Below are 16,500 nucleotides of genomic sequence, written 5' to 3' on the forward strand. Positions count from 1 at the left end.
TTTGCTGATTTATTAAGAATAACAGCTTTTAGTTTTTTAGGGTGCAGAGTTGCATGTACATGGTCCTATATTGAATGCCAAATGAATGTAGATACCATTGTTTGAAGTTTGGTTAGGTCGCTACTTAAGAATGAAATATCGTCTGTGTTTCAGAATGGTGTGAGGCGATGAACACAAAGGCAGTTTCATTCTGTATATTTGATTTTGGCTACATGATAACAAGAGAGTGCGCATGCTACATCTGCAATCTATTAATATTTGGTTGTGCAGGTATATCTAGATTAGTTCTGACTGAATTCTAATATTAAAATATTAACAGTATTGTTACATCCCTTCTACTTTAAATAAAATAATTACATGACATTTATTTTACCAATTAAAGTCATATATAAAAAAAACAATTAAAGTCATATTCAGCACCTAAGCAATGTAATGTCTAAATGTGAAGTTAAAGTCAAAGATATTGTCATAATGATTGCTTTGCATACATAAAATATATCATAGCGCTTGTTCTTTAATACACGAGGATATAGTTGTTTACATTATTAACACGAGATCGCTTCAGGGATTATTATGCCCTGTACGCACTTGTGATCTACTCGCACACAAAATCCTTAAATCGTGCTGGTGGTTTCACAACTCTTCCTGGTCGTGTTATTATCGGTGTTTCTTTCGCATTTTCGATTTCTTTGCATTTTCACAATGGTCTTGATTGTTTATTTCTCCATGTTCAAACTCGAATTTAATTTCTGTAGGTTCATTATTATCGTGTTCTAGTGCGTGTTTAATTTGTCGACGATTTCTACGTATGGTTCGCGCTCCAACATCAACTTCGTACGATCTGATGTTGACCTGTTGTTTGATAGTCCCTTTCTTCCACTCTTTGTTGAATTTTGATGGTTGTATTTTTAAAGTATCTCTTTTCTTTAACGTTGGTAAATCTTTTGTTCCTTGATTGTAATAGAATTGTTGCTTTTGTTTTTGTTTTGTTAATTCTATTTGTACCTTATTCGGGGCAACCACTTTCGGTCTAAGAAGAGTTGGCAAAAGTGTTCTAGTTTTTCTGTTCATGAGTTTTCAGCTGGACTATTGTCAAAACCCTCTGTTGGTGTATTCCTAAAATCGAGAAATGCTAAATATGGATCCTTTTTGTCAAATTTTGATTTCTTCATTAACCTTTTTACTGTTTGTACTGCTTGTTCCACTTTTCCATTACTTTGAGAATACAATGGAGATGAAGTGTTATGTTTAAAATCCCAGAGTCTGCTAAATTTTCTAAACTCTCCACAGTCAAATTGTGGACCGTTGTCTGTAAAACACACATCGGGTATACCGTGTCTTGCAAACTGAGCTCTGAGTTTTCTGATTACTGTTAGCGCAAGAGTATCCCCAAGATAATCGACTTCCCAGTAGTTAGAATAGTAATCTTCTGTCACTAGATAGTTCTTACTTTGAAATGCCATTAGATCGATTCCTACTTTTGACCATGGAGGACTTGATGTTTCGCATCTCTGTATAAAATCTTTTACTTCGGCATTCATTCCTGACCAATAAAGACTTTCACGTGCTCTACGTAAGCAACATTCTATTGCTATATGTGATGAATAAATCTTTTTAATCATATCAGTTCTTAGAGATTTAGGAATAATAACTCTCTCTCCTTTGAATAAAAGACCATTCTGTAATGTCAGTTCATCTCGAAAGTCGAAATATATTGATACACTTGATGGTACAATCCATTTGTTATTCGGCCATCCTTCCTGAATAACTTCTTTCAGTTCGTGCATTTGTTGATTATTCTTAGTATGTTCTTGAAGTTCAGAAATTCGCTCTTCTATCATGTTAATGCTTTCAATTTCATCTGTTGTATTACTGGTATCGGAAGTCTCTTTTAAGTACGCTCTACTTAAAGTATCGGCCAAATACATCTCCTTTCCTGGTCTATATTGCAGGATAATTTCTTACTTTTGTAAACATAAAGGCATACGTTGTAACCGCCTTTGGTGCAGCAGGGAGTGGCTTTTTCATGATTGATTCGAGAGGTTTATGATCAGATATTACATTTACTATTCTACCATATGTATACGAGTGATATTTTTCAAGTCCGCGAAAATGACTGATTATAGTTCCTTCTCTATCTGAGCATACCTCGTTTCGGTTTCAGTGAGAGTTCTACTCGCATATGCAACTGGTCTTTCTTCCTGCATAACTGCAGCACCAAGTCCAGTTTGTGAAGCATCGCTTTTAACTGTTAGCTGTAGTTAAGGATCATAATATTTTAAAACTGGCTCAGCATGCAGTCACTAGCCTTTTAATTTCTTCAAGTGCTTTATCATGATTTTCAATCCAACAAAATTCGGAGTCCTTCAAAGTTAGCTTTCGAAGTGGCTCGCAAATGTCACTCAGTTTTGGTAAGAACTTGCTTAGATATGTGACAAATCCAATAATTCTTCTTACTCCGGAAACATCGTCAGTTTGGCATATCCATTACGGCTCGAATCTTTTTCTGGATCCGGCTTCAAACCTTCGCTGGTTACTAGATGTCCTATGAATCGAACTTCCTTCCATAACTTCAACTTTTCTTTGTTAAGTTTTAAGTTTTCCGTCCCGACAACGTTCCATTAAAGCCCGAAATATTTATTATCGTTGTCATCAATGGCTTCTTCTTCTGTATCGCCTTCGCCATAGACCTTCCACAGTTTGGTCTTGCCTTCGTTGATATTCTTCTGGTGCAGAAGATAAACCGAACGGCATTCGCAACCATCTGTAGACTAGTGTCAGAACGGTGTGTTGAATGTTGTCAACAACAAGCTTTCTTCATCCAGTTCCACATGCCAAAATCCATTCTTAGCATCAACGACACTAAATACCTATGCTCTACTCATTTCAGGTAGTAAATCATCGATAGTTGGAAGCGGATAATGACTTCTTTTCAACTGCTGGTTTAAATGCTTCGGACCAATGCATATCCGAAGTTTGTCTGGTTTTACGACAGTTACCAAACTTGAAACCACGGCGTTGAAACTGGTTTCATAATTTCTAACTTTGTCAGTCTTTTCAAATCGGAATGAAGCTTCTCTTTTATATGTTTATAGCGACAGGTACTTTTCGTGGCGGATGTACTACAGGATTTGCAGTATTGTCCAATTCTAAATGATATTTTCCTTCCAATTTACCAGTCCCTTCAAATATGACTGCATATTCCTTCATAACTATTTCTTTTGAAAGGGGTTTAGAAAGTGCACCTTGTCTCAATGCCTCAATATTTTCATAATTTACAGTTACCAAATTCATAGCTTGCACTGCTTTGCTACCTAACAACGGAGTCAAATTGCTATCTTTTACTACTACAAATTCTGCCTTAAACTTATCATTGTTCTTTGGATTCACCAATTTTAGAATGCATTTTCCTATCGGTTTTATAGTGGTACTGTTGTACATTGTTAGTATTTAACTTGTTTTCTGTAATTGGTTTATATCAAGCTCTTTCAATGTTCTTGCAGTGATTATAAATGCATGTTGCCCCACTGTCTAATTGAAATCTTGTTAATTTTCTTTTCTCATTTTTGCCTATTATCTTCATAGATGCATATATGTACCTGCTGTGCTTTTCTTTAACAGAGTTACTGTGTTTATTTCAAAATAATCATTACTTTCGTCGGACACTTCAGATATTTCTCGTACTCTGTGTCCTGGGTGACGTCTTTACCTTGATTTTTGATTTACACATACTTTCAAAATGGTTTGATTTACCAAATTTCCTACAATCCTTCCCAAAAGCTGGACATTTAGCCTTGTTAAATTCATGTTTTCTCCCCCAATATTTACATGCAGAGGAAGTTTGTGCGTAAGATGGTTTAGTTTTATGTGTATATTGCTTTTGCTGTTGATAATTAGGATTTCGTTGTTTGTGTTTTACACCATGCACTTCCAAGTCAGAAAAAAATGGGTTTTCTAGTGTTTTTACTTCTGTTTCGGACCTTTTTATACTAGGCGACGTCCGAGCTAGTATCCTGTTTGATCTCCGTAAATTCATGCTACTGGGCGGATGATGTCCTCGGGGACAAAATGTCCACAGGACAATAACAATCTCCCAAGTTTATACTTGAAATCTTAACTTTACATGTACAAAAACGAAGCAACAAAACGTTTGAGTAATTTAAAACCTCTTTCAAAAGATCTGATCCCCACTCTTTCTTTATGTGTGTGACCAATTGAAACCAGATTTCCTATGTATGTAACCAGTGTAACCAGCAATCCCCATGTATGTAACCATTGTAATGATCATTCTCAATGTATGTAACCATTGTAACTCAACTTCCCCATGCATGTAACCATTACAACATGATTTACCATGTATGTAACCATTGTAACTGGACTTCCCATGTATGTAACCATTGTAACCTGTCTTCCCCATGCATGCAACCATTGTAACCAAACTTTCCCATGCATGTAACCATTGTAACCTAATGATCCATGCATGTAACCATTGTAACCCTCATTTTCCATGTATGTAACCATTGTTTCGTGACTTCTCATGCATGTAACCATTGTAACCAGCAATCCCCATGTATGTAACCATTATAACCTGATTCTCCATGTATGCAACCTGTAACCTGACTTTCCCATGCATGTAACTATATATATACTAGTATTGCTACCTGATTTCCCATGCATGTAACAAACTCAACGTCTCCATATACTGTAAATTCAGAAATTATTGCGAAAAATGCGACAGGGTTATAATTGCAATGATTTGAACTCACATTTCTTCATTTTTTATATGAAATTAACAGGATTTTTAACAATATCGCAAAAATTCAAATCGCATTTCAGTCTATAAAAATGACAAAATCGCAATGATAAATGCATACACTAATTTCTGAATTAACGGAATGTAACCTGAGTCTCCAGGTATGTAACCATTGCAACCCTCATTCTCCATGCATGTAACCATTGCAACTGAACTTCCCCTTGCATGTAACCATTGCAACCGAACTTCCCCTTGCATTTAACCATTTTAGCCTGATTTCCCATGCATGTAACCATTATTTCCTATTTATGTAACCTTTGTTATCCCCAATCCATATGTATTTTATCATTGTAACCTGACTTCAACATGCATGTAACCATTGTAATCTAACTTCAATGTATATGTAATCATTGTAATAGCCTTACTCCTACCTACTCCGTTTGCAGCAGATATGGTCAATTATAAAGCTGTTATTGCATATCATTTAGTTATGGTACATGTGTGTTACCAATTTAACTAATTAACCATTGCTTCAATGGGGGTAACAAAACAAGATACATATATTCAGGTTCACATTTTGTGCCATATCTACTCTTTCTACAGATAAAGATGGCTTTTACAATTATTGTGACAAGATACTTTAAATCAGCTGTGTGAATCAGATGTAGATTCCTTAAATTTCTAAAGGACTACTCTAAATTTTACATCAATTATCTTTAAAATTTTACAGAAATATCAAAACCTCTAATCTTTAAATTATTCTGCATTATCAAGTGACGCATCATTGTAAATATAACAGAATTTGATGAGACTGTCAACAAAGTGAGAGGGTTAGCGCTATAAAACCAGGTTTAATCCACCATTTTCTACATTTGAAAATGCCTGTACCAAGTCAGGAATTTGACAGGTCTTGTCCATTCTTTTTTTATGTGTTTTGTCGTTTGATTTTGCCATGTGATTATGGGCTTTCCGACTTGATTTTCCTCTGAGTTCAGTATTTTTGTGATTTTACTTTTTGAAAGATCGACATCATCTCATTAAACTACAAAAAATAACCCAGAAAAGTAGATATAAAACCCTTGTCAAAGTTCCAAGGTTCGAAGAGCCAGAGATATTCCCACAACAAAAAAACTTAGAATAAATCATCAGAATGTTGGATTGTTTTCAATCAACAAATTTGGTGGATTGATATGTCAACAGACAGTTAGTTTTCTAATGAGTTTTCATTGTGTGATTTGTTTTCGTACTCACATGAAGCAGAATTCATACAGAACCTTATCCAAAATAAAACGAATCCAACAAAAATCTTTAATTTCACATTCAGATATATTATAATGATGTTCTTTGAATGCGTGCAATCAGAATCTTTTTTTAGCATGAAAAATATGATACAACCATATATAAATGTCACAAAGTTGAATTCACTGCAAACATTTCCTGACAATGTAAAAACTATCAGTGGTCAGTATAGAGTAATCTAAATAACAGAGCTCTCATAAAACATATTTTGATGAATATGGATATTTTTTAAACAGAAAACTTTATGCATTTAAATAAATCTGGACTTTTTTAAATATTGATTGGTAAAACATATTCTCCTTTCTTTACTTTTTTAAATCAGCACAACAGAATGCTGGACCTACTGACCTACATACTCCCATTAAATTATGGACCCTTCCCTGTTTTTGAATACCTGATGGATTGTTTTATTGTTTGCATACCATAACAATAGTCATTGTGGATTTACAAAATGTTATTGTCAGATTTTGAACATATAACCCATATCCCCTTTTATTCAAGAAATAATTCCTTCATGTCATGCTCTATGCTCATTTTAACATGGGTAGGCATTATATTTGTCAATATTTTACACTGAGCGTTAGCGAGGTGTAAAATGTGGTCAAATATAATGCCTACCCATGTTAAAATGAGCATAGAGCATGACATGAAGGAATTATTTCGATTCTAATAGGACAAGTATAGTATTTTTATAGGTCGAAGCGTACGAAATTACCGTAAAAATGTTTGGCTGTTCCTGTTTCCTCCTGTGCATTGCATTTCATATTTGATAAGTTTAAAAACTACGAGCAGGGTAAATATATGTTGTTTCATAAACATATATAATAAAAGTTTATGTTAGCTGCCTAAATGTATATATTTTAAAGGATAACGATGGAAAATAACGTTAATATAAACAGTAAGTTTGTGCGCATGTGTCAAACATATTTTGTGCTCATTAGAACACATCTTTGTTTACAAAGCGTAATAAGGACGTCATATTAGAATCCATTTTTTATGTCATTGAAAATATATAAATAACTTCTCTTGATAGGTTTCTATTAAGAGGAAAGGTCTAATAATAAGGCACTTTCAAAAATCATTATTTTCATCTTCTTAAAATGAAACGGTGGAGAGCTTTGTAAATATTACATTGAAATAAGTAGCCACAAACAAGCTTAAGATTAAAATTCTAGTAAAGGAATGGTCCCTTATATCTACCTGAGTCAAATCAGTGAACATGAATTTGACACTTGTGCCTTTAACAGTATAATAATAATGTCATTTAGTTGGAAATAGTAAAATTTTAAAAACAAACATGAATGAATAAATAAATAAAACAAAAAAAAAGACATAACACATGTATACAATCTCTTGTCTGAATGTAAGATATAAAGTAAACAAAATCAAACAAACTTATAATGAAACAGCTGGTTCTTTTACCCACCAAGATTTTTATAAAGTTGTCAAGTATAATTTGAAATCAAAATGAAGATATATTTTGTTTTGCATTTTTTCTGGAATTGTCAAAATTGACTTTGAATTAAAAATTGAGGGTAAATAAATTAAAATCTCTGATGCCTTCAAATTTATGAAATGGACAATCGTAAAATAAAAAGGTTAAATAATTGATTAATACAACTGAATACATGATCAGACATATGTTTGATTTTACTTTTGTTTTTACAATAACAGTTCTCCTAATGTCTTTGAAATATATACACTGAATAACTGTCTTTAATAGAAGGCAGGCATACCATTCATAATGATGTTGAATATCGTAAATGATGAAATTGTGACAGAGGCAATGGTTACACTCCCTAGCACATATGATTCAACTTCAACCCATTCTGAAAACAGAACATACAATTATTATCACACAATTTATAGGAAGTTTTTTGGCACTTGTTAAATACCAGTATTGTCAATGAAATTAATGATTCTTTATTTTAAATTAAGTTTTTTTATTATTTAACTTGCATTGCAGCAAAAGCCTCCAATGGTCAAGTTGCCTATTATACGTCATTGTGAACTGGGTAAATATGATATGAAGTTGTACCAAATTAGCTGATAAGTGCTAGCAGATAAGAAATAAATAAGATTTTTCAAAAACCAAGATCTTCTGTAGTAATTCTTATTGTAATTAAGGGGTGGTCATTAAGTATAAATCAGAAGGGGGTCAGTAGTATAATATTGTCAAGAAAGTTTTGTACAAATTCAGGTGAAAATGTTCTTTTGGATATTCTTTTATTAAGAATGTTTAAAACATTCTTCCTCATCATTTGTATGATCTTTGTTGTCTGTAATCTATTGGCTGTTAAAAAGATTTTTTTTCCTCATTTTTTTCTGATACACTATTGGAACATTTAAACAAAAGCCTTGAGATGTGTATGTATGTTGGCATTTGTTTTTGAAGCAGTTCAGTGTTCCTGTTGTAACGTTGTTTTCCTCTTATAGTTGATGTGTTTCTGTGGGTTTGGTTTGTGAAATGGATTTGTTTTGATCAGCAGTATACTACTTTTAGTACATAACTAAATATCCATTAAATTTATAAAGATTTCGTTTTTAATTAACCTACCCTCTGGCAATTCATTGTCTGTACTATCTTTAGAAATCTCTATTCTCAGGAAACCCATGGTTGTATCTGTACCATCAGAACAGGAAATATAAATCTCATATTCAGGGAAGGTATCTGCATTCAAGGTCGCCGAGCTACTCAGATGGATTGTCTGACCTAAAATTCAAAAGTACATCTTTTTCATTGACATTTGCCATTAAAAAACATGACTTTTTGAAAAGTTTGAAAAAGAGAGTAGAGTTTTTGTTCTTTTTTTGGTACTTTTGTTTAGAAATTATCAATTTTTTTGCAGAATAGCAATGGTTTATCATAAATTTCCCATGAAAGTCTTCATAATGAAGTCTGGACCTACTGATGGACATATATACCTTCTAGAAAAAAGACATTTTCTGTTTCTGGATTTGTTTTTGTCATGTTACATGTGATTGGGTCTGGACCTTTAGATGGATCATCAACAGTGAAGGTATATAAAGCTCCAGTAGCTGTTTCTTCAATGTATATCTTCTTGTTGAAATCTGGGAAGGTAGGCGGCTGGAATTCAATTGTATATGCATATTAGTCTATAAAAGTTAGTCAATATTCCAAAATCTTTCTTCTTTTAAATTATCCATTGAGTATGGAGTAAACAAGCATTAAAATAAAAAAAAAACGAAAATGTACTGTCATTGATATCAATGTCTTATGATCCTTTAAATTTAATAACAAAAAACATGATTATTTTCTACATAGACCTTAAAATATAAACAAACAGTACAATATGATGCACATACAATGTAAAATGTGGGACCTAGTTAAATTAATTCATGACACATCACCTTTATAAATTAATGACACAAAATGCAATGAACAGCCAATTATTGATATTAATAACTATACCCCATTAAATGTTGTTATGGTAACAGTTCCAGTAACTCTGTTGTAGCAGGAATCCTCTGCCCACATGACATACAAGTGATACTGGTTTCTTTCTCCAACTATATGCAGAAGATCATCTTTCACATGAACAGATTCTATAAGAAATAATTGTAATCCATTACTGTAAAAGTTAGAGACTAGGCAATCATTTTCATATAGAATTATGACAACAAGCTATATATGAAATTGAAAGAAAAATAATTATGGGCACACTACAACTATAAAATGGCCACATAAAGCATCTGTTTGTAATCTTAATATTGTTCTACTAGTATATTGTCTTAAGTACATTTCTGTCCCGTATGAATTGGTAAATACTATGAAAATTGCTTTGATGGATATTGTATTTAAAAGAAAACTTTATTTTACATGTTAGCCATGTCATATGTAATACTATATCTAGGTTTTAATTTTTTGCATTTTTTATTGTTTTAATTTCAGCAGTGTTTACTTAACCATAAACTTACTAGACCAAGTATCAAAGTAGAAGTACTGATCATTATCATATTCTGGTTGGTAATCAACAAACCAATCAGCATAATCTGTGTCATTGAAGAAAAAATCTATCAGACTGAAATCTATTGGTGAATGGTCTGGTATCGTCTTCTCATAACGTGATAAATTAAAGTAGGGTAGTGTATCTAAAAAAAAAAGAATATTGAATTATCATAATGTCAAAGTTAAATATCTGAAAATGAACATGATTATGAACAGATATTTCAAATAAAAGTATACAATTAAACTTGAAATAGTCGAATGCAAACAAATAATTCCAAATTTGAATAGAACATGCTTTGTAACACTAAAAATATTCAGAAGAAAAATAAAGAATGAAGTTCACAATAATATTATGGGGAAAAAAATCTTTGAAAATTTCATTGAAATTCAGTCTGTCAGTGAGAGAAGCTGCAGATATCAGTAACATCTTTAATTAATTTTTCTAATTTAGTTTAATAACCCTATTCCAGTTAAAAGGCGTAAAAAATCAGTACCTGGATCATCTTCTGTTTTGAGTCAATAATAAATTATAAAAGTTGTTTCCTCTTAAAAAGAGATTGATAATTTCAATGAACAAAACATATGATGTACTAGCTTTAAACATGTTTATACTGGATAATAACATTAAATAGGGTCTTTTAAACTCTAAGGAACATATTCCATGGAGTTCTTACTTTCTATCATGGTACACAATAATGAGTTTTTACTCAAGACAAGAAAACTTTCAATGGGATACTCACCAGTCTATATATAAAGTTTCCTCCCGCATTCAAAACTGATAAAGAAACTCAAACATAAAATCTACAATGCACATTAAACAATAATACCATTAAAATGTAAGGGAGATAATCCATGTAGAACTTACTTTCAACAGTGGTATACTGAATGGCAAACACTTGTTCATACAAAATCTCTTTGGTCCCATTCCAGTTGACCACATCACCATCTTGGGGATCCTCTGTAACAATTTTATAAGTATCTGTAGGACACAGGTTTTCCCTGAGATCTCTGTGTTCAGGATAAGAAGCATTGTACGAGGCATTGCACCAATCATAAGATAAAATCTGAGCTCCACCATCATACCTGAAATAATCTTGTCATATAAACAAGCTCTTCAAATTTATCCTGTAAAATTTCCAAAATATCAGAGCAATTACTCAATTAGTTTTAAACTTTAGTTTTAAAATAATCTAAAAATTAATATCTAAAATCTGCAAAAAATAATTTATAAGAATTTATTACAATCACTGAAATGTTTGATTCCTGGAGGTAACTTGAACAGCATCAAGGGTCAAGGTCAAATTTTGTCATTTGGTACATGTATTCCAATCACATGATGCTTCTACATACAAAGTTGTATATACTTACCATCCAATAAAATCTCTGGCGACTATAGTGATTCTTTGCTCATCTGGTGGGATGAATGTGTTTATCTTGTTAAGGTCAGTATCTGTAACAAAGGAAATCATCTTAATACGTTTTGGCTAATCAAAACTCCTTTACTTTTTTGCTTTTTTTTTTTTAGAAATCAGTCTCTTAATCTTTGGTAACATTTATATAACTGAGATACCTATCGATTTCTTTTATTGACATTATTAATCCACAATGTATTCATTGAAAAGAATTAATTTATTCGTATGATTTAAAAATCATGCATAGTAAATATCATATCTTTTTCACTTTAAAAGATTATTTTTGGAAAGTAAGATACTTGATTTGTAGTAACCTGAATAACTCCCTTGTAGTATTCTGCTACATTAATGCAAAAATGTCTATAGTCAATGATAATTATATTTTTTTAATTTATAGAGAGTTCTATGTATATTGATGCCATAAGAGGGAAAAGAACTAATTATATGGAGCGCATGAGTTGTTTGAGTAAGATTTTCACCTTAATAAAAAACAAGTTGTCCTTTGCATGAATATATGTTAATATGTAGGTAATAATGTTTTTAGAATGTAATTAGCAGTAAATACCTGAGATATTAACAGAATTGGTTCCCACAACTTCTCTGTATCCAGGAACACCAATTGATCTCCATACAATAAATTTAAGAGTTCCAACATTCACTGGATAAAATGTCCATGATGCTATTAGTCCACAACATCGTACAATATCAACTTCACTCTCCATAATATAGGCATTTTCTAATGAAGAAAAAGTACAGATCTTAATTCAATACATTATGCGTTTCCTCTGCCCAACTTTAACTAATCAGGTTGATTTATTGTTGATACTGACTCAGTTCTATTTTCATCTAATTCACTAATGATATTATAAAGGTGATGAAATACAAGAAGAAGATAGAAAAAAAAGTATCTTTTTTTGGGGTAGGTGGGACAAGGAGAGAAAAACTATATCACATTTCAACTAAGAGTTAAAAAAAGTAAGTAGTGATTTCTGTTTTTTACCTCTGTCTCATATGAATTTCAAAAGGTACAAGTATTTGCACAGTCAGCTTCATTGCATATGTTTTGTCTGTGCATGTTAATATACCTGATGTTTTAACTTCCCATTGTTTTGGTTTATCTCATATATAAAACAAATAAAGGTATTATGTGAAATGTAAAATACCTTCTTCAGTGTCATTTACTGGTCCTAATGTTAAATTTCCAATGTCTACATAACTAAAATTTCTGGCCTCACAATCTGTAATTAAAGGCAGTCATACCTTAATATAGTATAACACTAATTTTAATAAAAACTTTATATAATAACTCATCTTCTTGTATTCCCCTTTAAGTGTAAATGAGCAGAAAAGTTTATATTAAAGACATGCCTTTCACACCCTTCCATACATTCAATTTTGGTATAGTCCTCACCTAAAGTCTACCAGTCATTGCTCTCAGTCCCTAAAGTCACATATTTTGCCAGACAAAGGCAATTGCCAATTTTTAACCGAAGACAAAAGAAATGTTGGTGTTCATTTGTTGACTAGGGTACACTGTACATTTAGACTATAGCTGGATATCAACATCCCTCGGTTTTTGGGGTCAAGAAATAGGACACAAAATCGTCATAATTGACGCTTTTTGCACCTGATGACCAACTTTGAGAAAAATGCTGTCACTTAGAGAAAAATAATTGTTGATTCTTTGAGAGCACTTGATGTCTTGATTTTTTATGTCTTTCATCATTTATTTTTTTACTAGTATAGTTTTTTTTCAGATTCTACTTGTCTATCAATTGCCCCTTTGGTATCTTTTCACCATTTTCCCCACACAAATTTAGCATTAATCATGATTCATTGAAAACATTTGTTAATTCTTCCACTGAGGTTGAATGCATATAATCTGTTTGAGAAATATATCCAATGAAATGTGAGTATAACTTACAAGTACAGTATCTATGGTTTCCTTTAAGAAGACAATCTCTTGTCTCAAGTGTATGAGGTTCATCACTCTTCTGACCACACGTGTTGTTATATCCATCTACAGTATTAGATTCTGTATCTGATTCACAATACCGAGTCCTTGTTTGATATCCTCTGTCGCATGTAATGGAACAATCAGACCAATGGGACCATTGTGACCACTGAGGGACTGTAGTAAAAAGAAAATGTTATAGTTATAATGTATTATAGTGGATAAAAGATAATAAATTTGGTATGACAACTATATACCACTGATCACTAATTGTTAAAGTAATTCCACTAGCTGGCATCCATTGTCCAACCTAGATCTATTACAACTGTTCAAACATCCATATTCAAATATATACAAATACCATATTTTAGCAAAATATATATATTAAACAAAGAAGGTAAAACATATCCTAGCAACTTTACCTGACCATATAGGAAAATAGGTATTTAGTCGGATCTTAACACGTACTTGTGATTTGGTTAAAACCGGTTTTGTTCAAAATATACGAAGAAATGTCGAAATGTTCAGGACTTTATTAGGCCAGGATTTTTTAATTTGTTGGTTTACGGATCCGCCGACCCGATTTTGCCGATTTCCAGAATAAAAATAAAATTGACTTTTCATGCTTTTTTATTCCCGCCGACCCTAAGAAATGCATTATCCCTGAAAAATAATTAAAATAATTTTTATTTATGAAATGAAATGCATTAATCACTAACAAAATTGATAACACTTGCTGTTGTGAAAAAATAAAACTTCCAGTTTACGTTTTTAAATATAGACAAATCAATTATCATAATAACTGACCTTGAAATGTCGTTTGCACAAATAATTTTGCGGAACGAAACTTGTGTTTAAAACCAATTACACAATAAGTTCTTTTCCCTTATTTGTCATCAGTCCGTAAGATGCACCATCTCATAGAAATAGACTTGTCCAAATGTGGATAGGTTGAAGGCATCAAGTTGAAGTATTGAATATTAACAAATCATTTGGAATTTTCTTGTTTCATAGATAATAAAAAAATTATCGTCCATTTGGATAAAAAACGGGAATGCGAGACAACAGATTGACCCGATAATCTCGTTTTTCCAATGGACGAGTCTATTAGGTTTTTGACACGTGTGTTGAAACTTATTTTCGTACGACGTTTTTACATTTTTTTTTCTTTATCAGTTTTCGTGCTTGAAGATCATTATTCACCAAGTTTTCTGGAATTGATTAAGAGCTACGCGAATCTATTTTTCTTGTTTCTGAAATGACGATTTAATTTCATCTTTGTCCGTGCACCCTCCTTTTTTTTACTGTAAATTATTAGACAATGTCATGCGATGTTTATAACAGCTGAGCAATAATATTTCATTGAACTAAAATTTAAGAAATGATGATAAAATGGCATAACAAACATATTGTTAGAAAGGTGAAATATATATTGATTTTGCATATTTTTCTGTCTTCAAAGATCTTTTTTTTCTTTTTTTTTTCCCCGACCGACCAACCCGACTTTTTCATGGGGAAAATCCGTAAACCAACAAATTAAAAAACCGTGGCCTTAAATCAGTATTTCGGTAGGATGGTGCAAGCATACGATTTTTATTGCGTCTTACACTTTGAGAAGCGATTAATCTTCAACTACTTTATTCAAATATTGTGTAAAAACGTTAATTTTGAGCTATGAAAGTCAAGTGGCTCAAGTATTTTTCTGAGGAAGTTTTAAAAAATTGCAAAGAAATATTTTTACATTGAGTTAGCTTTCATTAGTCTTAACTATCTATAGATTAACAACTTTTGGTTATATTTATAATTTAGAATCATAATTGAAGGTTGGGGACGATTTCACAGATAATTAACTATATTGATGTGCCATTTGAATGCAAGATTGACATTTCGTTGTATTATGTGCCAATTCAAAAAAGTTATGCGAGTATTCTCTCCCCTTAACAGGTTCATTATTTTATAATTAATTTTAGGTTTCTGATATAATTTTGAATAATTACAAAATGTATATCAATTCAATATAGTTCAGTTTTTGTTATTAGTGTATCAAAAACATTGATGTACGAATATAATTTCATAAATTTGAAACGTTTAAAATGATTACATACCAATATAAAGAACCATTCATCATTTTTGAAAAAGACTATTAACGAAATTTGTATTATTTATCTTCCCTTGGTGATAGATTGATTGGGATATGAACCAGCGTAATATAATGGTAATCACAGAGAGGGACCAGCAAGCAAATTTTAATTGTAGCTTATTCAACGTTAAAACAATTTTCCACTATAAACGAATTTTACTTTATACAAATATAAGGACTTTGTTAGCTAAATCTACAAATTTTATTAGATATTATGATATTCTATTGCAAAAGATTAATATGCTACATATCCTTCAAATAAAAATTCCTTACCAAAAAGTTGTCTTTGAATATTTTAAGTTGATCAAATATAAAGCTGACATCTAATATCTAATTTCTAAAATTATATGAATCGATAAGAAAGAATTTAAATTAGAGGCTGTTTTGATCAGACAAAAACTGTCAGAAACTAAACAGGAATAAAATGTTTTTTCATTGATCTAGATTTATCTCCCATTTATTTTGGGATATTCATTGTATACATAATTCCTATTTCATTTGTCTGAATTAAGTTATGCTTACTTATACATCCATATTCCCAGTACATAGTTCCACAGAAAGATATGTATCTGTTGGTGTAGTAGCTGACTTTAGTCCGTGAACAGGCTTCATCCTCCCAGCCCCAACCACAGCGATAGTATTATTTGTATGTAAACTCCACATCATAGTCTCTACTTGTATAACACCATGTTAAACTGTCATTTATCAATACATCACAATCATAATGGTTATGACACAGAGAATCTGTATGACTTATGCCATTGTGCCAGGTATCTTCTGGTTTATAGAACCAATAGTCATCTGTGTTATAATCCCATGCACATCCATGTGTCCAGTTACTCAGAAGTATATCCAGTGTACCATTAGTGTGGTAAATGTGACATTCAGGGGAGAAGTAATCGTTCCTACATGTTCTACCAGAATCTACAAAATAAATCAATATATAACCAGAGGTGTGTTTAATTGGTCTCT

At 31.8% G+C, this 16,500-nt stretch overlaps 2 protein-coding genes across 2 annotated transcripts in view; both read right to left on the reverse strand.

Annotated features, from left to right (window-relative positions):
- Positions 1–8,562: 8,562 nt before the first annotated feature.
- LOC143053690 (uncharacterized) lies at positions 8,563–16,075 on the reverse strand. The gene is made up of 10 exons (XM_076226478.1): positions 16,051–16,075; positions 13,434–13,565; positions 12,598–12,672; positions 12,000–12,170; positions 11,391–11,472; positions 10,888–11,105; positions 9,992–10,165; positions 9,486–9,619; positions 8,978–9,140; positions 8,563–8,765 (listed from the first exon to the last, which is right to left on the reverse strand). The coding sequence occupies exons 1-10, from the start codon at positions 16,073–16,075 to the stop codon at positions 8,563–8,565; spliced, it is 1,377 nt and encodes a 458-aa protein (XP_076082593.1).
- Positions 13,433–16,500, reverse strand: part of LOC143053691 (uncharacterized) — a 64,667-nt gene continuing 61,599 nt past the window's right edge. The window contains exons 39-40 of the mRNA XM_076226479.1: positions 16,051–16,452; positions 13,433–13,565 (exon numbers count right to left, since the gene is read on the reverse strand). Of these exons, the coding sequence (XP_076082594.1) occupies positions 16,169–16,452 (284 nt within the window). The 3' untranslated portion in view covers positions 13,433–13,565; positions 16,051–16,168. The remainder of the gene's footprint in view (positions 13,566–16,050; positions 16,453–16,500) is intronic.

Source organism: Mytilus galloprovincialis, chromosome 12, assembly GCF_965363235.1.
Source record: "Mytilus galloprovincialis chromosome 12, xbMytGall1.hap1.1, whole genome shotgun sequence".
In the NCBI taxonomy this organism is placed as follows: Eukaryota; Metazoa; Mollusca; class Bivalvia; order Mytilida; family Mytilidae; genus Mytilus; species Mytilus galloprovincialis.